Source organism: Aquila chrysaetos, chromosome 13, assembly GCF_900496995.4.
Source record: "Aquila chrysaetos chrysaetos chromosome 13, bAquChr1.4, whole genome shotgun sequence".
In the NCBI taxonomy this organism is placed as follows: Eukaryota; Metazoa; Chordata; class Aves; order Accipitriformes; family Accipitridae; genus Aquila; species Aquila chrysaetos.
In genome coordinates, this window is record NC_044016.1 from 10212501 (window position 1) to 10236530 (window position 24030).

The window sequence follows — 24030 nt, forward strand, 5'->3', positions numbered from 1 at the left end:
TATGTTGAGATAGCAGGTTGATGACATGGAAAGTGTTTAAATAACGTGTAACTTAACACTTTCTCTGTCATGAACTTCTTATTCCAACACTTTAGAGACACCAGCTGATCTCATGCTGAATATTCTATAGATGTCCCCAGGCTTAGCTCCTTTTTTGTCCTGTTCCAAATCTTTCAAATTTCACATATGTATGTCTCTGACTGTCTTAGTATTTTATGTACACTGTTTTTCCACCAAATGGATCTGCCATTCATTGTATTTGTTTAAGTTACCATATAACTTTCCATCCAGCTGTTTTTATAAATATGCATACCTTATACGAATTAAAGTGAACAACCTGGGAGCTTATTGGTTGGTTAGTTCTTATAATAAGTTGTATTTCATTCTAGACTGTTTTCTAACAGGGACAGATCATCTTAAATAATTTGCAAAAGATTTAAAGTTGCTGTGGGTTTTTTTGGGGAGTGGGGAATATTTATCCTCTTACAGTAAAAACAACAATACATCACTAAAGACTACATTGTAATATATAAAAGCAAGAGAGAATGATCTAATTGTACAGACTTCTTTAAATTCCTGACTTTTGAATCCAATATAAATGTTTCGTAATGCATGTCCTGGTTTTTCATTGCTGTTTAGTTCTGATACTGCAGATGATACTTATTTTTTGATTTTTAGATACTAGCGTGGCAAGGTCTTGGTAAATAGTGTGCACCTGGTCAACATTTATCAATAGCCAAATTGAAAGAGAAGGAAATGCTATCATAAACTGATTGAAAAGGTCACTGTGGAATTGCAAGTGTGAAATGTAGATCAGCACGAGGTACTTTGGATTTTCTGCCAATAGAGGAGGATACTGATAATGGATTTTTCCATAGTTTGACCATGCTTTAACAATGTATGCAAGAGAAATATCTGTATCAATTAGCCTTCATTTTCTAGTTCAACTGTTGATTTTTCTGACAATCTTTCACTTTGAAAGTACTTGTTAAAATACAAGAAAGAGCTTTATTGAGTCTGTTTCACCATTCTGGTCTATACAGGTATGTTTTCCAGAAGAGTATTTGTTCCCAGCAAACTGCATATGGGGATCAAATATGAATTTAGAAATCGAGGGCTCTGTCCCAATTCTGCAATGCTCAGGCAACATGTTTTCCTGCAAAGACAAGCTGCTTTGCCTCAAGTCATTCAAGTCCTGGTGCCTCCTTGGAAGAAGCCTTAAAGAGGAATTTGTTTTGCAATTGGTTAGTCCAAGGCATGAAATACTAGTATCACCAGATCACAAACAGCTTTTCTCTCTTTAAGAGGAGTTAAAGTTCTTATCATTTGATATACTTCCAATTCTCAGAGGACTTGAGGGGGAATGAAAGGTGACAGAGTCAGGCTTATTTCCCTCAAGTAGTTTCCTCATTCAGCCCTATTTACCCTCAGGCTGGTTTAGATTAAGTACAGGGTCATTTTTAATTGCATCTGGATATCTGAAATTAAGTTCTAGTACAGGAAGAATCAGGTATTACCTCTTTTCCAGAGGAGAGAGTTGGAGGAAATTCTTATCTTCCTACCTGTGTCAGATGACAGCATTAGCACAAAATGAATCCAAATCTGTAGTCCCCTGGATGTTGTGATGCATGTGAATGCAAGTTTGACATAAAGAGAATCCTTAATTAAGTGTATGTCCTGAGGGAGTTTCACAACACGAAGTTGCAGGGTTATACTCAGAACTCTTTGTTGCTTGTGAATGTAGAAATCAATGTACATTATTTTCAGTTTGAGGGGGTTGTGGGTTTTGGGGGGTGTGTGGTGATTTGGGGATTTTTTTGTTTGTTTAGTTGGGTGGTTTGGGTTGGGATTTTGTGGGTTTTTTTTCTTTTTGTAACTTCCGTTATTGACATTTCATCCAAGGTTCTTACTTTTCAGCAATGTAGTTCATCTGGTATTTTTGTAAAGGGAAAATTATTCATCTGGTAACTCTGCTTTTTTGGAGATACTGTACCAGAAAGCTTCCTTGCAGCCTAGTCATTCTCTTGGCAAACAAGAATTCTGACAGCAGAATACAGCATTTTCTGGTAAAAAGAAAAAAAAAGACAAAACCAACCCTACATCTATAAACAAGTTGAGTTTTGCATGTATACACTAGAATTTTGTTCATCTAATCTTTTTAGTTTAATATTTACTATATATAAATAAATAGAAGAAAACACAGACCATCTATTAATTTGGCTTCTATTAGAAGGTTCCTCTTATAATCTTGATTGGGCACAGTGCTTTCAGTACACTCTCCAACCAGAGTTCAAGTAGGGAATGTTAAGAATGAAGCTAGTGCATAAAAGCAATGTCTGCTGGGGGAAGACATGCCACCTGCAGATGCCAACAGAAGTGGGGAGAGGAATGCTGAAGCTCCTTAAAGTTCCTAGCATGTCTTGTGTTGAAGGCTTGAGAATGGAGAATGAAAATTCTGTGGGATGTTATCTTCAAAGATGCAGAAGGTGGTAAGTGTTTTACATTTAGATCTGATAATTTAAAAAGAACACAACAATTTTGAGAAATTACTAAAACATTTCTGAGGGACTTGTTAGGCCAATTTTCTTAGTGAATTTCTTTTAGACATGGTTGTTTGCGTAATTACCTCAAAATATAAATATCTAAGTATAGATTTGCATTTACAGTTGCTTCAACTGAATATGCAATACCTGACAATAGATAAAAGTTCAGATGTGTTTTAATATTTGTAAGAAAAATTCTTTTACAGAAATGGCGGTATAGTCATTCCATAAATGTAATCAAAGCATATGATTTATTTTCAAGACAAGCTATTTCTTCAAAAACTTGCTAATTTTTTTTTCCTATTGTTGAGTAGTTATTAAGCCTTTCTTCTCATGTAGCTGAACATGCAAGAAGCTTGTACCAAAGAAATCTGAATATTTTTTCCATAGTAGGTAAATATCAGGACAGTGTTCTTCTTGCATTTAATCACTTACCAAAAATGTTTATAATATTATGTGTTCATGTGCCAGGGACAGACCATCATCTATCTATGAAGGACAGGAAATGTCATTCCAACTTTACTCTAGTAATTTAGGATTGCGCAGTAACCCTATACACTCTGCAACCTGAATTGCCCAGTAGTGATCCTTCATTTATTTTTTTTTTTTAATACACAGGCACACTAAATTTTACTAATAAGAAAAATAATCCTTTCCTCAATAAGCTGTCCCAAGGAGAGTAGAGATCCTTGACTTTAAAAGAAGGGTAGAGTTTTCAAAAGGGATATGAATCTGAGAAATTGTGGTGATATTAATGATATTGGTAATTCACCAGTTACCTTTGTAATATATAACGAAATATTTACTCCGTTTCAGTTTGTTGTATTGCTATGATGTTGCACAGTGCCTAAGATACCTTAGTGCCTTAATGTTACTAATGCTAAGGACCCTGATGCTGCTGAGGCAGTGTTTTCCAGAGCCTCTCTGGAAGTATTTTCTGTTATAGTTCTCATGCTGTTATACTTGGATGATTTTTCTCATGGCCTTGCACTTGCAAACCCCAATTGTGTTGTTACAGAGGATCTTTGTGGGAGCAGCTATGATGCTATAAGAATTGCCTCTCCCCACCAGGTCTTTACCTCCCAAAACCTAGTACACAACAAAGTCAATAATAGTAATTTAAATGTTTGATAAGTATTATCCATTAATATATATACACAGATGTTTAGTGACCACTGAGTGTACAACACTTGCACCATGTTATCATACTCCATGCAGCACAAATAGCATCATAAATGGGAACAACCAACAGGGAGTTTGAGCAGTTCCCAATGGAAAGTATGTAGTGGCAGAGGGACAGCATGGCAAAAATCATTCCCACCATGAGCAACAGCAGTGGCGTATTTGTCATTGCCACCAGCTGCACCAGAGAGGTACCCTCCCCATTCGCAAAGTACGATGTTTTTGTGGGAGCCCTTAGCTGCTTTTCCAAGTCAGCCATTAAGGAGATTTTCATATTTCATCCCCTTCCCTCATTTCATCTGTTTATCTCCTTAGTTTTAGCTAAAGACCTCACTAATAAAACTCACTAGTCCTAAAGAAGTTTAAGGGTGAAAAAGGGAAATGCGTGACCCATTTTCAAATAGCCATGTTTAATCTGTTCACTAGAGCAAGACTTAGGGTTATTTTGGCACTGAGTAATTTGCCATTTAAAGTTTGATTTGCATGGCTAGAAAACTCAGTTTTGCATGCACTTTGGGATGATTATTGGGTAATGTTTAGTCAAGTTTCTGTAGATTCTGAACAGCTTCACGTTACACCATCTACTAGCATGATTTCCTTCAGCACCAGATATGCTTTTCTTTTCTGTTCCTTGGTACAGGTGTCTCAGAGGAAAGTAAAATCAAAGCAGTCTCTCTCTAATTTCTACATTGGACTGTTTCTTTAGTGAAGACTTTAGCATCAGGCTGTGGATAGTGTTTTAATTGATCTTCTGCATCTCTCTGTTCACATAGTTATGTTTTCGTCACGTGTACACTGATCTGTTTCTCTATTGTACTGCGTAATCTGCTTATTGTTATAAAGCAGATACGTAAGGCTGAACCCCATTTCTGTGAGGAACGTAGTATCAGTTCTTAACAGGCTGAAATTCCTAGTGACTGCCAATAACAGGATAGTCTCTGAGACCATCCCTTCTCCCTTGGAATAGTCTAGGGAATACTAGCAATCTTCTGGAGATGGCACTGGTAAACAGTATTGAGTAAAAGAGAATTTGCCAATCAGTTCTCCTATGAAAACAGTCTTTTAGTTAATGAATGTCTTCCAGAGTTTTTAACCCACGTGAAAGCTGAGGAAGCTACATTGACAGTGCTTAGGTATCTATGGTAAATCCTAAATGCGAAAAACAGTTTATGACATTGACACTAATCATTTTGTCTTCTATGATATAAATACATGACCAAAACAAAATATATATAATCTGACTAGAGGTTCTGCAGATGAAGAAATTGCATTTGGATACTTATTTGTTTGAAACCGACACATACATGCTTGTCTTTAGACACTAATGTAAAAGCCATCTGTTTTCTCAGGTAGAGAAAGCATGACGAAAACTGGGATTTGACAAGCTTTCGTGAAGTTTTTATTTGAACTGTATAAGGGGGGATCACATTAGGTTTTGACTACATAACATTCTAGTGTTACACCAGAAAGATCAAGATGCTATGATAGGTCATCCTTTTATAGGGATGATTGTGTGCAGTTGATACGGCTTTTTATGTTACTCTACAAGTTTTTGCCCTAAATAGGCTAGAGGGAGCTACTCTATAAGTACAACAAACACTCACCTGAGTGATTCTGTGGTTCTTTCAATCTACATGTGCATCATTTATGATTCCTCATGTAAGGTGACTGGAAAAGCCAAAAGAATGTCTTATGTCAAATAAAAATCCTAGATCAAGTTTAGAGCTTCATTCCTTCCAAAGTATTACAACTAAGTGTAATGGCATTTGACAGTATTGACATTTTTTTTATGAATTCTTTTGGCTAACTCAGCATTCTGAAAAAAATAAATAGTGTTCTCCCTTTGTGATTGAAAGGGTTAAATAGTACCAATTCATTACCACTCACAAAAGGATTTATTTTGTTCTCATAAATCAGTTTTATTCCACATTTTTATTATTCCCTTGGGTCAGCTGCTCCAATTGAAATCAATACAAGTGCAAGTGACACAATCAATCTGGATATTTGATTATGGATTTGAGACTCCCAGTTCTGCTCTGTGTGTTTAGCTAGTCTCCTTCTGATAGTGTCCCTGGAGAATGGAAAATTCTTATTGGCATCCATGAATTATGGGCATAGATTCAGAAACCAGATACTGTGATAATCTCCATTTATGTACTGCTGCAGCTAGAGAAAGAATGTTCTAGCCATGGAAAAACAAACTTGAAGATTTTAAAGCTAACTGTTTCTGAAATTTTTTTAGTGTGTAAAATCTCTCATGAAATAAACTTTATAAAGTTTCATCATTTGTCTATAAACCCCCTCAAACAAAATGGATTAAATCAATAATTATATGCTCTATCATCAACTTAACATCACAATTACAGCAAACATTTTTGCTATTTGATGCCTTCTGGTCATTTATAGACAATGTGATGTTTTGCCACTTGGGGTACTAAACTGTGTTGGGACGCTTTCTACTATTCATGTTGGGATAGGAACACGTGGATACTGGAAGCCTGTGTGAAATCCACATAGGCTGGTTCTATTCACAGAATGCTTTCCAGAGTTAGGTGGCCTCACCATGTTTTATGATTTCTTTAGGTTATGGACTGAGTTCTTATAGTGTGTCCCTACAACACTTAGTACAGTGTGCAGGGGGGTCCAGGACAGATGCCCTTTGGTGCTGTTGCAGCAAAGGGAGTTACAATACAGATGAATATATTTACAGCAGAGATTTAACACTATACTGAATACACTGTTTTAACCGGAAAGTCTAAATGAGACAGACTCAATTGCAAGACTCATTGGGCATTTCTCTTTATGAAGGAGTAATGAGAAAACCTAAACTGGTAATTAAAATGAAAAAAGTTTCTTCTTGACAGTCTCATCTACTATTACAGAGTTTTTAAGTTGAAAGCCTCATGGCACTGAACTGGAAGCTCAGAAGGGTAGATGAGACCACACACCAAACGTTCTTCTCTGCCTGCCATCATGACTGAGCCTAATCTTGACTGCAGTCATTAACTATCCATAGGGTCTGTGCTAACTTTCTTGTATGAGCTTCCCTGTCAAGCTGTGGGCTTTATTCATATTTCAGTCCATAGAATTAATGAGCATATGAATGCACATTCCTTTGTGTTTGTAACACTAATGATCACTTACTTCTACTGACGGGAACATGCTTTAATTGTGATGATTACCCCTGCTTTGCCTTAGGGTTCTTGAAGTATTCTGCAAATTTTCATAGAGTCATAGAACGGCTGATGTCAGAGAGCACCTCTAGAGAACATCTAGTCCAACCCCACTTCTTCAAGCAGGGCCAGTTGGAGCACATTGCCCAGGACAGCGTCCAATTGGGTTTTGACTGTCACCAAGAATGGAGACTCCACAACCTCTCTGGGCAACTTGTTCCAGTGTTTGACCAACCTCAAAGTAAAAAAGTTTTTTCTTAGGTTTAAACAGATTTACTTGTATTTTCTGTATGTACCCAATGTTTCTTGTTCTGTTGCTATATACTGCTGAGAAGTGTCTGGCTTCTTTACACCCTCACATCAGATATTTATACACATTGATAAGACCCTCCCCCCTCCAGGCCTTCTCTTCTTGAGGCTAAAGAACCTCAGTTTTCTCAAGCTCTCTTTGTGTGACAGATGCTTCAAGCCCTTAATCATCTTTACATGGACTCCACTCCAGTAAGTCCATATCTGTCTTGTACTGGGGAGCCCAGAACAAGACGAGCACTCCAGATGTGTCTCACTAGGGCTGAATAGAGAGGAAGGATCCCTTCCCTTGACCTCCTGGCAATGCCCCTCCTGATGCAGCCCATGAGGCTGTTGGCCTTCTTTGTTGCAAGGACTCGTTGCTGGCTCAAGTTCAACTTGTTGTCCACCAGGACCTCTGTCTTTTTCAAAGCAGATAAGCAGCTTTTCAGCATCAGCCCCTAGCCTGTACTGGGGGCCAGCTCAGGGTGACGGACAGAATGTTCAGCATATGCATTCTGTACATCTCAAGACAGTCTAAGATGTCTGTACCAAATTTAAGCCTGTGAAAAGTCACAGAAGGTGCTTTTGCCTGTTTCAAGGTGAGGGACACTGAGCTGTCAAAGAAACAACTTGAGTAATACAATCAGAAACTATATCTGGGTCTTTGACCTTTCAGATTTCTGGTGTATGTAGCCATAAGGGCTTCCATCTTGTTCTTTAAATATTTTATATTTTTCAGTCTTAAAACTAAAGGCTTCTTTACTTAAGAGGGAAAAAGGAAAAAGCTAGGGTTTTTCAATGCAAATAATGTGAACTGTTCATTATTTACAGGAAAATGAATATTTTTAATTCATAGTTTTTCCAGTTTGGTGTAGTGCTTTGAAATTACCCATCTTGCCTCATCCAGCAACACCCCCTAGCCCATGAGAACGATGGTTTCCTGTGATAACAGAGTCTTTAAATTATGGACTCAGTTTGACGGACTGAGACCATGATATGTCCTTAGGAACAATACGTCTGTCAGCTCAGGAGCAGAGGAACAAATAGTGGTTCAGGAGATTGAGGCGCAAAATTGGCAGTGTATTCATCTGGAAAAAAAAACAAAAACAAAACCCAAAACCAAAAAAACCCCACCAGAAAACACAAAAAAGCCCCCAACTCTTTGTTGAAAAGAGGGATGTGGCATCAAAGCATAAAAACCATTTCATAAGATCAGGATAACAATTGGGATGACAATTGGAGAACAGTTCATTATTACATTTCATAGGAAAAGAGAGTCACCAATAATGATGAGGAAAGATTTTTAGCTGGTTTTGTTGGGATAATCAAACTCATGGAAAGTCACAGTTTTTTATTCTGAATACTGCGCTAGAAAGAGTGGGAAAGGGAGAGAGAGAAAGAAGAAAAATCTTAGCTGGGAGGAAAGGAGTAGCTTGTGTGGAAGTTAATGAGGCTGAAGAATAGGCAAAACTAATGGACAAAAGAATAAGCTTACAGATGAGGAAGTGTGCATATTCACAGGATTTCCCCCAGAAAGATGTGGTGCCAAAGAGTCAGAAACCAGCACAGGGACAGAAACTGGTGGGCAATGAGGGCAAGGTACAGGGAAGGATGGGTAAAAGGAATGAAAAAGTGAGTTCTTGTTTCATTTTTATTTTGCTATTCTGACATTAACTTTTTCTATGGCCCAAGATAAGATACTTAACCTCTGTATGCTCACACACATATAAAGCAGACATAAAAATGTTTGTGCTAGTTAACTAAGTAATCTTTGTATAATTCTTTAGATCCTCGTATGAACTGTTCTGTGACCTGGATTTTTGCTACCTTTTTTCTTTGAGTAGTCTTCTACAGTGGTAACAGTTCTGCTTCTATCTGTTTCAGTATTGTGGAGCAACATGTTCTCTAATGTAAAAAAGGTTCTCAGGACCTGTATGTACATAATGGAAGCAGTGTAGATTGGTAATAATAATTCAAAGCATGACACAAAGCCTTAAACTCACTTGAAAAATACCTTTTGCCATGTAGTAGCACACAATATGTAGTATACTTTTGTGATTGAAGCCTCATGTTATCTTGAAATAGTGTTATTGAAAGAAAATAATAGCTCATTAAACATTTGTGATGATAAGACTTAAGTGTTTCAGGCTGAAGTACCTTTTAGGTGGAAATCTCTCTGAATTTCACAAGCCATGGTCCTATAATATCATTTAAGTTCAAACCAATCGGGATAAGATGAACTGTCAGCCAATTTCTAGGACACCGCAAATAGGAAGAGGTAGAAACCTGTTTTACAAAGGCGGCTCGGTTGTTGAAGTCCCTTAAGAATACAAACAGAGAAGTATAAGGAAGCTGATTTTTGACCAATATTGTCTGTATTATCACGGCTAGCTCTTGGTGATTAGGGAAAGAAAAGCACATGAGCACCCAGTAGTATTTTTCACTAGCATGGCCTCCTTGCTTTCTGAAGTCAGCAGCATAGTTGTGTCAGTTTGTTTGCAATACCGACACATTAGACTGGTTATGTTTAAACTTATTACTTTAATAATCACAAATGCAGTGGTAGTAATAGAAGTATTTGGCATTTGCCCACACATATGAAACATGATTTTTTTCTGTTTAATACATAAAAAGGAAACATCTCAATTTATTACCTTTTTTCTTAACAACATTACTTTTGATCCAGATGGAAAGAGTACCTTTAAATGTGGCAAATTCTGGGAAAAAACCCAGTTTTTAAATGAGATGAATGTGTTTAGTTTGTATTATTTCTTTTTTACATTGCAGTCTTTGTCATGAGAATGCTTTCATGTTGTACCATTTCCTGCGCTCCTTACAACCTTTGTCATATGAATAAGATATCAGAACGCTAATGACTAATATACAGTATTCTGTGTCTGCTGATACTATACTGTACTACCATGACCTTTGCAATATTATGTATTCTGATTGGCTGTCCATTTCACCTCTTCCCCACAAGTTAATAAGGCTGTAAAAAGGAGAGAACTTGAAATGGCCAGCCAGTCAAATTACAGAATATTGAAAAGGTCAGAGCAGTACAGCACACAGAAAAAAATTATGGAATATATGAGGCATTAAAATTCTTGTGACAATGATTATAACAAGAATGGAAAAGGATACCCATTTATGTTATTTCAATCTAGTGAACCCCATAGGATGATGGACCCAGGACAGCAGTAATTTACGCACCACCGACCCACAGGAGCTTTATTCACCTATTTACAGGGGTACTCAGTAACGGGAATGCACATCTGCTTGGGAGACCCCTTCAAAGTGTCCACCCAAAACCATAGTGAACCTTCAAACACAAATACTCACCACCTAGAGTGCTATGTGAAGCTTAGCACTTTTAAACAATGATTTTGAATGGAACATGTGTTTGTGTATCTTTTTAATGTAAGCATGTTTTATTACTTGACTTTGTTTCAAGTATACGTAGTTTTTAAGTACGTATATGGATAGTCTTTAGCCCTAATTTCTTCTTTTGGATAATGTTTTCCTGAAAAACTGAGATACTTTGATCTGGTATAAACCAGGAATAAACTGGGATCAGTACAGGCTTTTCTCAAATACCAGACTTGGCCAAAGAAGTTCCTCAGAACTATTGGGGGAAATACGGAGAACCTTATGAGCAGGAAGTCTAGTAAAAGAACGGAACCATCATGATGCAAATATATGGAAAGATTAAGGAGCATGGGGAAGCCTTTCATGTCTGCAAAGGGTTTGGTCTTTTTTGAGAGGTTATAGGAAGTGGTGGCTCTGAGCCCCATTCCATCTGAATTCATCTTTTGGTACAGGAGCTTGCGTGTCAAAGTGTTGAAGGACGTGGTGAGCCAGTTCTAGTTTGTTTTCTGCCTCCTTAGTTAGGTTGTTCGTGTTAGCTGTGTCTTGAAGTGATCTTGCTTGTTGGAGTTCTAGTAACTGTTCATGGCAGGAGTTACAAGGCAGAAATGTGCAGGAACGAGGAGGTATTCCAGTAGAAACCACTTGTCTGAAGTAAAACAATGTCTCTTAGGACTTCACCAGTGTCTGAGGCAGCTGCTGTTTAGGTCTGCAGCAGACTGGCTGGTAGGCTACAGTAGGACCTGTGAGCAGGTTGGAGAGAAAAACACACATGAAAAATGGAAAAAGAGAAGCCTCATCCGCTTATACTCACAAATAGTGTCCACACTGAAGCAGTCTAGGCAGGAATGGTACAGAGTGATATGACAGGGTTATCACTGTATCGCTTTCTGTCAGGCTGAACCTATGTGTCTGCATTTTCCAGCCCACTGAAAGCAAAGTTTAAGCAGTGAGAAGTGGCAAAACTGCATATTGCAAGTCATCCCCAGCAAGACCTGCATTTTAAAAATGTTCTAATATTTTACTTGCCAGTAGCAGTAAGTTGCTTGACTGGGAACTGGAACAAAACACCTTTTGTCTGTGTAAAATTCAAGTTAGGAAACTTGCAAGTACTCCTCAGCTTTTTATTAGAAGCAATGAAAAATTTTGAACTGCCATGTTGTCTATCTCATTGTAAATTTGCAAGTTCATTTTTGAGCTGAATAAAATGGTTATGTAATTACATACTTCTCCTAATTATTGAGTAATTATATACTTCTTATAATTGCCGAGTAATCACTCTGCTATAACTAGAATTTAATGTTACAACTAATTGTATAATTACTGTATATTAATGTTGTTATCCAGGCAACTTGGAATAGAGTGTTATCCTTTTAAATCCTTTTCTGTTACTTGAAACTGTATTTTTAAAAATAGAGTATAGTTAGCCACTGGAAGAAAGATTAATAGTGGAATAAAAATATCAGCAGAGGAAGTACGTGCTTTCATTCTGGGCTCAGGTGGATGAGAATAAAAATATTAACATGTTAAAACTGTACTGTAGATAGAAAAAGTTTAATTTTCTCATGAATTGGGCACATAAATTGCTGTTAGGGAGCCTACTTTTATGCTTGAGGTTTGCATTTATCTCATGTGCCTTGATCTGTCAACACTGGATTTTTAAACTTTCCTACATATTTTAGGTGAAATATTTTAAAAATGCTTCTCTCTTCACAGCCAGATGAGTCCTTAAGTGTTACATGTCACTAGGACCTTAAGAATGTGTATGTCAGTTGGCCATTTCTAATGGCTTTATTGTTGTTAATAAAACAATAGGTGCATATAACAGTCACGTGTTGTTGGGTGGGCGTTGCAAATAAGTTGCAGACTGCCCGGTGGTGCACAGAAAAACTGTGATAGATAATGGGAGAAATGTGCTTTGCTGGATTGTATCTACCCCCAAATCACACAGAGGGACAGTTCCACAAAGGTGCAGGAGGAGGGTTTGGTGTACAATTTAAGAGCTGAGATCAAGTAATGCAGATGCATTTTTTTAGTGCTGGCCGAGTAGCCTGGGTACATAAGAGTAATCTCAGACAAAATAACTTTGCTTCTGCAGAATTGCTATGTCTGTATGTGGAATGTGTAAAAAGTGGTTGTTCCTGCATGATAAGAAGCTTTGTCTCCATTGCTGTTTAGAAAATGGGGTCTCTCAGGCTAATGTAAAATTCAGTGAAATCCAAAATAAATCCATCGGGTTTCATGAAATTATTCTGCATTCACACTACTGTGGCCTGTTCGGGCAGTCTGGTGCTATGACATGGTGTTATCCAGGTAGAATTTGAGCAATGAGGAACTAGACTACAAGACAGATTTATAATAAGAGTTTTATAAAACTGTTCCCCTCCCCAAAACCTCAGAAAGTATGTTTGCCATATGTTACCAGCAGAATAAATGAAAACACCCTTTGTGCAGCTCTGTGAACATCAAAATAATTGAATGGCTTAGATGTGTACCGTAAGTGAATCACAGATTGTTTATAGGAATCCCCAAATTAGAGCAAAGTCCAGATCACTTACGGTAAAATGTAATGAGAGCATGACTGAAATGTACTGCGCATATGCACATGTTAGTGCACATGATAGAAATATGGAATATTTGAAAGACTCTTTCAGGTTTAATAATATTTCAGTGTTAACAGTTCATTTGAACCTTGCATAAAAATGAGTAAACCCAATGAGTTTCACTTAAAAACTTAATTAAAAGAGAGTTTCTAGGTTTTTAAAATTCTTTCTTATTTAGATTTTGTAGAAGACTTGGATGTGAATATTCAATCTTCTGCCTGTGACAATGCCTTAATTAATTTACGGTATTTTTAATAGTTATATTCTGTTTAATCTCATTCTCATACCTGTGTTCTGAGACTTGTGTGATTCTGCTGTTGTTTGTAATGCAAAATTTCCATCGACTTCAATGTGAGAGCTCTCCATGGAATGATGGATAGTAGTAATAATATTAATCATTTATATAGCACTTTATATGTTCAAAATATTGGATAATCTTTAAATGAGCTCATTTTTGCTCTCAGATACGTGAGTGAAATCTTCATTGAGTCAACAAAAATTGTTACTTGACATACGATTTTTATTTTTTATTTTTTTTTTTTTTTCCCCAGTCTTACTCATCAGGTATTTTGAAAAGGTTTATTTTGTTATTTTTGTAGGGTAGATAGAATATTGTCTTATCTTAAGTTTGCGATCTTAAAAGGTTTGTAAAGGACATGTAGGTTGCTGTGGTGTCCTCTGATAATTTCAACTGATAAACCGAATACTTCAAATCCTTGTATTATCTTTGAGAGGACTGCAGGCCATGCTGAAAAGCATGTGTTTCTTACTGCATATGACTAATTCTTATGTATGCAATGGAGTTAGCTTATAAACTAACTAAGTTTTTTTCTAGAGTTTTTCTAGTGAAGTGTTTTTCTAGTGAATTCAGGAAGTTTTACCAGTTTTTCATAGGCAGAATAATTAACCTTAATGTTTTGAATTTGCAGTTATTACACAACTGTTTTAGAACTTGAATAATTTCTGAAGACTGGCTTCTGTTTGGAGTATATAACAGTCAGCTTTGCAACTGCATGGTTGGTTCATTTATTTTTCAAGTTTTACAAGTACCACAAACTGTTGGCAAAAGGAGGAGAAAATGGTGAATAATACTTGTTCTTCCAAACAGGCTGGTTTTTGGTGCCAATGGTATCAATGGCAACTTTTCATTTGAGTAGAAATAAGACTTGGTTCATAAAGACAGTGAATTGTAGCAGGTGCAAGTCTAACATTTGTTCCCCCCCCCCCCCCTTTTTTTTTCATAACAGCTAATGCTAATTATTCTATTGTAAATGGTACTCGGATGTTATGCAGCAGCAACGAATCCAATGTATGGGTACCCATTAAAGGACTGATTCCATTTTCTAACTACACAGTACAAGTGAATGCTTCCAACACCCAGGGCAGCTTGATAAGTGATGCTATAACAATAGTCATGCCTCCAGGAGGTAAGTATGAAAAAGTGCTTTTTCTGTGCATGTAACAATTACACAAATACTCTGCTGAGCAAACCGGTATTTATTATTGGAACTGAGGACTGGAAGTTCAGAAGAATATGTTTGCATTAGTAGTTCTTACTAACAAAGTTCTTCTTTTCAGCTTCTAATTTGTCACATTGCTCAATTTAAGAACTAGGGAATGAAAACAGGTAGTTGCATAGATAACATGTAGGTGAGAAGTGCATTATATACTTCATTTTTTTTTCTGTGAATGGTGTTGTATTCTATCACAGACAGCTAATCTAATCTAAGAATATAGAGAAAGTCGCCTGCATTTTGTAATCTGTTTTAGAATAAAAGTTAAGTGCTGACAAAGAGCACTTACTGGATGGACTTAGATAATTTGTTTCATAATAGTGGTGTAAACCATTGGTAATATATTGAGCCAGAATCCACAAACTGGTGTAGCTGTCGGCAAGTCAATTGCCATGTGCTGATTTACAGTGAATGAGGCTCTAAGCCACTTTGGATGTTATCTTCATAAAAAATTGAAGTAAGAGAACTGACCAAATAATCTCTAAACACTCTGCATGTTTTTGGTTGTTTTGGTTTGGTTTTGTTTTTTTTTTTTTTTTTAAATGAAAGCTTAAATTTACAGCTGATGTATATGTGTTCCTTTTGCATTCTCTTTTCATGGACATTCTAGTGTATTAGCTTTTGTTGAACAAATGCCAGAGGAAAGAATGAATTTAAACCGATTTTGAATTCCAAAGTGAGAGCCCAACAAAACTTGAGAGGTGTCTAGGTGTAGCTGATGAGCAGGAATAGTGTAGAGTGACGCACATATCATTTGAAAGTAAAAAAAAGAAAAAAAAAAAGAAAATAAAACCAACCAACCAAACAATCCCATAAACCTTACAGCTCAAAAATACAATTACACTTGGAACAGTTTGCTGTTGGTTGGTTGCTGTTGGCAGATGGATTGGTTTTGGGGCCAAACCAACAGAAAGGCTTGTGAGAAGCGAATAAATAAAAGGCAGAGTTTGTACGACAGACTACTGAGCAAGAAGGAAAAGGTAGATTCCTAGCACATTTTATACTTTTCCAATCTGATTGCCAAATTAGACCTAATATTAACAAATATACATTGTCATATAATAATAAAACTGCATCTGAGTTTTACTGCTCACTTAAGACTGACCAGTAAGACACTGACATTTCTAATCCCAGTGTCACACTTCAATTTTGCATGTAGAAATTACAAAATTTGGTAGTGAAAATTTTACCAAATAAGAAGGTAAAGGATCTTTAAAGATAGGCAAGGATGTGCACAAGTTTATGACAGCCATTAAGGTACACTTTCTTTCATCATTAGATTGTTGTTGATTACAATTAGAAAACTTATAGCTTTGAAATTATCTTTTTTATGACCTTGTGGTAGTTTAAAAGCAATACCTCATTGATTAAATAGGTTTTAGTTCATGCTTCCTTTTAGTTAATGATCTGAAAACATATTATCCTGATTTACACATAAAATCATGCTGAAAAGCATGTGGCATTCACTAGGATATGTGTGTTTAAGTAGAATTAAATTAGCAGTGAGAGTTATTAAAGAAATCTTCCATACTATTGTCCAGTGGACTGTGATCTGTAGTGAAATGAATAATAAATGAAGCGCTGCATATGAGAGAAGTACTCACACACACTATATCCTCACTATATGTGTACACACATACAGACACACACGTGTATATCTAGGACAATGTATGTTTACTTTACTATGATGTTTATTATAATGACTCTCTGAATGCCATACAATTCCATTGCATGCTAAATTATGGGTATAATGGTAATTTTACACTGGGCTGTATTCAGTGCCTTCACTTACAAACACTTTCTAAATCATTAAATGAAATCTAGACGCTACTAAAATCAGAAGGGATTTTATTTTTTACTTCAGTGGCCAAGATTTCACTTTGACAGAAGTTTTGTTTGATCAAAGAGTGAAAGACGTCTCATTATATACAAAATCACAGCCTTTTAATGAGTGTTAAAATGTAGCGTTCTCTTTTCAAGGATAGCAAAAAAGCTGTTTCAGAAATTTGCATTGTGGGGAGTATTTCATGGAGCTTGATGGAAGATTGTATAAGAGGGAGAGTGGTAGAGGACAAAGGAGTATTCCATTTTGAAGTTACTGCAGATCACTGTTTTTCAATTATGATACAAATTTTCTTTCAACGTGCATTTCTTTTGTTTCATTTTTTATTTAAAATGTATTGCACATAATATAAAGCACACTAAAGATTTGGTGTTACCTGATTGAATATATCTTAATTTCTCATCAAGCTGATTTGCCATGCTTAAAGTCAATGCTTAAAAAAAAAAATCTTAGAAATAAGGAATATATTTTATCTAAGCTCTTGGCTAAAATTGCAGTGCAGGTTCAAGAGTTCTTGGAAAGATTAAAAAAATAAAAACTGAATCCAAATGTTAATCCATAAATATGAAACTTTCTTTTGACCCTTACCCTGTAGTGGTCTGGAGTTACTAATGGGGTTAGGATTTCAACTCTTAATGGGACTTGGTGCATTAGTGTTTTGTATGCATGGAATTCAGCATTCAGTTTAATAAGTGGTTGACATTGGTGATGTCCCTTAATTTGCTTAAATCTAATTGGCTCTTTTATCAGTCAAACCTGTATGGATTGGCAATTGATCAGAAAGGGTCAGCCATGACTGTGCATGTACTTAAATGCTGGAACCACCAGTTAAAGTCACTGTTGCATAATAAGAAGCTGAAACCATGAGAACAAATGATCTTCAGAGTCGGAAGGCAAAAGAAAGCGGAGAAGTTTTTCAGGATGTTCAAGTTCAGAACAAAGGCATTATGGAGTATATAAATTTTAAATACACTGCTTTTTGCCTCAAGACTTAAAGCTTTTTTTTCCAGATGAACTGAAATCTTGTCTGAAACTGTCTTTGTTACATCAAAGAACTGCACAGAAAGCTAAAAGAGATGGAAGAAGCATAAAAGGGCATAGTTTAAAATGATTAGTGACAAATTTCATACCGCAGAGGTAGAAGTAAATTTTTTTGAGTTTTATATTTTTTCCAAAAAGAATAAATTTGTTCTATTTATCTTGTCCTAAACTGCGTTGGTAGAAGTTGTAAAAAATAATCTACTAGCCAGTGCTTCACATTAATTTGAGGATGCCAGCCAGTAAAAGATCTGTAGAACAAATTGGTTTAGAATTAATTTAATTAGGTGAATGAATTGAAATGATACAACGGATGTAAAACTGCAAAAATGTGGGAGAAAATCTTCTGTATGGAGTCCTTGGTTATATATTTTTCTTCTTAATGAGTGCTATTTCTGATGTAGTGGCACATAGAGGACCCCATTAATTTAGGATTGCTTTGTAATAAGAGATGGTAAGCGAACAGAAAAGAAAGTCACAGTCACTACTGGTAATAGTTTATACTCTAGTTAAATCCATTTGTTCCCTTCCTTTGACCACAAAAGCCCTAGTATGGACGGGAATGAGAAGTCCTGTATGCAGAAAGGAAGAAGATAGATTATGTTGAAAAAATATGTGCAAAAAGAGATAGCAGAGAGAGATAGGCTGCTGATCAGATGGGTACCAGGAAGGTGGAGGCTCAATCATCACCTCCAAAGCACAGAAAAGGACTGGATCCCCAAGTATTGCAAGGGGTATGAAGCTTGTTGTGGATGATAATTGTGTATCACATTGCTGAGTTGTCTTTGTGTGGTTACAAACCATTAACTCGGTGCTGATTTACCTATAGAAAAGAGCCTGAAAGAATTGATGTATATTCCCTATGTAAAACATACAAGGGACGATACTCTAAAAAAAAAAAAAAAAAGAATTTGCCTAAGCAGTGAAGTGTCTTTTTAATCTCTTCTGTAATTTATGAAGTATGTTTTCCATTTATTTGCTTTGTCTGTGATGTGCACAACATAGGAATGTGTAGCTGTGAAAGATGTCAGATTTTGCCTTGGACTTTTAAGCACCTGCCCTTTGCTGGTCCCTTGTTTGCATATGGGATGCTGCATGCCCCTGCCTACAAGTTTGGACTAGTTCTCAGCAGCAAAAAGTGAGCCTACATACTTGTAGCTGTTGATGTTTGTTCGACATCTACAGAGGATGGTGTCCTGCAACCCGAGGATTTCAGCCACTGTTAGTTTAGGTAGCAACACCCCTGAGACTGGATATTGAACCACGTTGTAGGATCATTGATCTAATTATGCAAACAAATAAGAATCGCATCATACAACTTATATTCATATCTGAAAGCATTTGCTTATGCAAGTTGATCACTGAAGCCAACAGGCCTCCTTAGATGAATGCATATTCAGTAAACAAAGCAAACTGATGCTGTTAGGCGAGAATTACTTAGGAAGAAAACCCACACCTGAATATGCTAGAGTTTTCCCTGTGAGACAGGTTTGTTTTTCCATGATCCTCAGTACCACATTAAGAGTCACACCATAAAACTTGCTTTGACAGAATTTCCTTTACTTCAAATTTCAGATGTTTCTGAGACATTAGTTGTTTTTCTCAATTCTCTCCTTTTTTCTAGTCTTTCTTTCTTTCTTTTTTTTCTTTTTTTTTAAATTTTATTTTTCCTATAGACTTAGACTAAAATCCAACAGGATTCTTTTTGTTCTATATCTTCTGTTTCTTTTTCGCTTTTTTTCTCTTACATTCTCTTATGTCACTTCTTGTAAAGGTAGAGTAGTAAAAACAGAATTTAAAAATGGAAAAAAGTAAATGAAAGGTAGTCTAGGAAAAAAAAAGCTTCTGGCATCATTCTATTTTATTCATTGCAAAAAATTATATTTTAAAAAACTCCAAATTCTCAAACATCTGCATTATATCTCTATAACTTCAGAATAATATAATCTCTGATTTTGATGAAGAACAGGAAGTGTTTAAACAAAATTGTTGCAAACAAGTCGACAGGGGTGGGGAGTGTTAACAGAAAGTTCTTGATGAAAAATTGTGACCATATCTTTTCTAAAGGTAGTTTAAGGAGAGAGCAGGTTAGAGTAGGGAGGGGGAAGGAGCTCTCCTACATCCCTCATCAATGACCTAGCTAATTAAAGAGTGTCAGTGGCAAGCTGTGTAAATTGTCCATTCCAGTTCCTTTTGCCCAGAAAGATGATTTCATGGGGATATAAGGGTAGGATTGCAAAAGTGCTTGTGTGGAAAACTGGGAGTTGTTCTAATGAAACAATAATTCTTCTCTAACCTCTGCAGTATTGAACTGATTGTCATTTTCATTAGTTCTACTTTCTTCTTTTATTCCCCTCTCCCAGTCTGTTCAGCACATCTTTCAGTGAGCTCATACTGTGTCTATTCTTGGTTTTGGATGGGTGTTTGGGGTGGCAGGAGAAGAGAGAAGTAAGTCTCATTCCTGAAAGGTTGTGTCGTCAGACTCCGGCGATGGGAGGCACAGAGGTGCCCACTTTACTGCTCACTTTCCTAAATTGCAGCCAGTTGGGGCTCAGCCTAACTCCCCACATCATAAAGGACCACTTCAAGGTTGCTTTCAATTGAACCTTAGTGTAAGTCCCTACTCATAAAACTGGAGAGTGTCAGAAGGCAATGACACTCCAACTATGTCTTTTTTTGTTCTGATTGCCTCCTTCCCTTTGCCCCTGCACCCTGTCCTTTTGGGACTAGGCAGGTCGCCCATAGTTACAGCTATGCTGTTACCATGCTCCAGACATAAGACACCTGTATTTATCTTACGTTGCTTTCTGTCTTCTGGAGCTGCATGAAACAGGGCATGGAGATCAAAACTGCAATTTAGTTGCCTAGAAGAACATGGATGTTTTTGCTTGCTTGGGGAGTGCCAGATGAGAAAGGGAGAACTGTGCAACAGCTAGAAATAGCCAGCTGACCATCTATAAGCAGGCAATGAACCTCATTGTAGAGGTCTCATTCCAGGTCATTCCAAAACCTTAGCCTTAACATGAGGTCCAGGTGGTACTTAAGATCTCTTGGAAGAAATCTGCGGTAGAGCAGATTTCACACTGGAAAACTACAGCTTGATTGTACTTCTGAAAAACAGAAGTACATACAAAAGTGGGAAAAATGGTCTGTTGTGGAATTTAGCAGCTGATCAGTATTTAAAATGATTACCTACCATCGCATAAACGTATTCTGGACCAATTTCAATTGTACATAAAAAAGGTCTGAATTTGGATAAGTATGCATTTTTTATATAAATCTTAAGCCTATTCATGGTTGGGTTTTGGGTTTTTTTTTTTCATTCTGTGTAAATCTGAACTAGACTGGTCAGTACTCTAAAGTCAACATTCTTTATGTGATAAATTAGGTTCTTCTGATGAAGGAATTCTACAATAAAATGACATTCAAATTCCTAGTGAAAACATACAGAACACATTTGAAAAATCACACCATGAATTTTGTCTTTTAAACCATTTTCCAGATATATGCAAGTATTAGGAATTGGATCAATTTTTGTGTTACTTGACTACTGTGATTTGCACTGCTTTTCTAAAAAGCTCACTTCATTGTATTTATTTTTGACAACTTCTGCCGCTGTACTTTCCAGAATAAAATGGCATTTTCATTAGCTGTCAGCAAAGGCAAATGTCTGTAGGTTGTTTTTGGGGGTTTGGGTTTGGGTTTTTTGGTTGTTTTTGGGGGTTTTTTTTGTCATTTCATTCTGTACTTTCTGCACTTGAAGCATCTAGATTATGGAAGTTAGCCTGCTGATCATAAAGCACTTGAGTAAAGTGGCAAGGTTTTTTTTGAGCTACTTTGCACAGTTGAGGAAGCTTTGAAGTTCTTTTTGCAATGAACTCTGTAAGCCTCCAGCAAAGTTCGGTCACCCTGTTACATATTCGTCACGTTTCCATATTTAAAAAAAAAAAAAGCTTAAGGGGAGAAGAATTAAAGTCTCTTAAGATCTTGCTGAGTGTGAAATGTAGGGGGAACCAAATCACTATTCTCTTCCTCTCTTTAGCTGGGGACAAAACTAGAGATGGTCTTTCTTAAACATCATGGCCATAAAAGTGCTTTTGCTTTTTTTGCTGGTTTCCTTTATGGTTAAAGATAACTATGAACTCCTATTTGGGAGTTTTTTGCGTAGTTTGGAAATAGATCTGGAATTGAATTTAAAAGATCTTAAACTTTGTATCTGCATTAAAACACTTTGGAGAATTAAAATATTTTTCCTCCATATAGTTAGTTATTTGTTCTAGTGGTGTTTTAAGTTTGACTTTTCCTTACTTTTTCATAGTATAGTGCTCCTCATTATGTAACATCTATGCAGTTGTCTTTGGGCTAGTTGACTGAGTACCTAAGGAAAAATAAGCTTCTCTATAAAGACAGAAAGGGAGAGAAAAGGGAAGTTGAGTGAGAATCAGTCATTAGAGTCACCACTTCTCCTCTGGTGTCTCTATAATGCACTGTTGTTGTATGCTACCCTCTTTCTTACAACAAAGGTGACTATAAGAGTCTATAGCCCTTAGTGATTCCTGACATTTGACAGTTTCTCCTCACGGTGCTTTTCTTTCTGAACATTTATTTTTGTGTCTGCATGCACATGCAGATGCATACACACAAATATATATGTGATATGTTAGTGTATGCATGTTCATGCATGCATGCTGGCTTTTTGTCTTTTTTTATTTGGCTCTGTATGCAGGTCTTATTTATTCTTCTGGCAAAGAAATACTACGCTTTTAGATTAATTCCGTGTTAGTAAAATAAGAAAGAAAGGGAATTCATGTATTTTGTGTTATGGTTGGATACATCCAGTATTGAATTATATTAATTCTTACTATTTGTATATTGACGTATTTACTTTTATGATTTTTACAAATCTTTACTAATTCAGCTTTCCAGTAGACTTCTGAATGACCAAGGACTGTTATTCCCATTTTACAGATAGATAGAAAGACAGGCATGTGTTAGCAAGGGAAGGTAAAAGTTTTTTATATTCATCCTCGTGCTGAAAAGTATAATATACATGTCAAAGTTTGTCAGCCTCTCTTCTTGTCCCTCAGCTTAGACTGGGGGATTGCCTCTCCATGAAAAGTGTCACCACAGTTGAACGTAGCCACTGTGTACATAGAAAATACATGAATTCAGGTTGACTGATTTTAAATTTTAGATTATCTAAACAGCTCTAATAGAACATGTAGAAAGAAAAGAAGTTGAATGAGTGAAGAGATGGCAATATAGAAAGAAAGAATATTTCTCTTTTCTCTATTTTTAACTTCCAGCGAAGTTGTGAGTGCTCTTACATACTAAGAAGCCTGTTTGAGAGGGTTATTCATAAGAAATTGATAGTTCTGTCCAAAAAATTGAACAGAATGTTCCTGATGGTTGTAATCTGCAATAAGCAGCTGTAAATTTTCTGTGATGAAGATTTAGCCCTTTCAGTCTATGTTTTAAAAACACACAAAGGAGAGAGAAAGTTTTCCCTGCCTCTTTACTTTTTGTCAAAAGATTGAAGAAAATCTGTATTGTAGAGAATAAGTATTGCCAAGGTATTTCCTTTACCTCAACATACGGTGAATTGTATGTGCAGATTAGAATAAATGCTGTGACGTGTTTTGTGGCATACGAGGCAAAACACAGTCAGTCTGGCTTGGGTTTGAATAAAACGTGATGGTGTTACTAAGACTTTTAATCAATTAGGCTACCCAATTTTAAACAAGAAGACAGTAGCCAAGGTCTTTTCAGTAAAAATACTTGGGAACAGATCATTCATTGTTGTATGTTGACACACTTCCAACAATTTCAGTGGATTTACATGTTCTTCAGCATTATTTGAGGACATGAAGCCAAGAGTTAATTCATATAAATAGTTTATTTGTTAAAAGTGTCTAGAACAGGACATTAACTGATGAGTGGCTACTTAATAATGCTGTACAAGCATTCCTGTGTGGATGGGTCGGGTATAAAAGGTTGTAATCCTTTTACCCTATTCATCAGATAAGTCAACTTATATTTTGCACAGATTATTGCCATGTGTGAACAGGCTTGTCTAAATTGCTCTTTATTCACCTTAAATATTAAATATTTTGCTTCAGTGGATAACACCTGGATCATATTTCTGTCAATGGAAATACTATTTTTAGTGGGGGACCAATCCATAAAAACAGTTAGGGATTTTTGCCACAGTTAGGTGGAACAGAGGTGTCACCTTTCATATTCTGTCATAGTTTATCTCTGTTAGAGCACTGGCTGAAAAAACATCTGGTGTAGTCATCCTGAAGTGCCTAACATTCCCATCTCCCACTTGCCGGGCAGCATACTAATCTCTGGGTTCATAACCAAGGCAAGGCAGAATACTGCCCATCTGTCCTGTTGAAACTCTACTACCAGGGGGGGCGAAGGTCTTGTTTATTGGGGAAGAAGACAGAGCAGGTGCTGTTGTAACCCAGGGCTGAA

At 36.5% G+C, this 24030-nt stretch overlaps 1 protein-coding gene across 1 annotated transcript in view; it reads left to right on the plus strand.

Moving 5' to 3' along the window:
* The window catches only part of USH2A (usherin), a 395016-nt gene that overhangs the window by 221079 nt on the left and 149907 nt on the right, over window positions 1-24030 (plus strand). Inside the window, 1 exon segment of the mRNA XM_030034435.1 lies at window positions 14403-14582. Within this exon segment, the coding sequence (XP_029890295.1) occupies window positions 14403-14582 (180 nt within the window).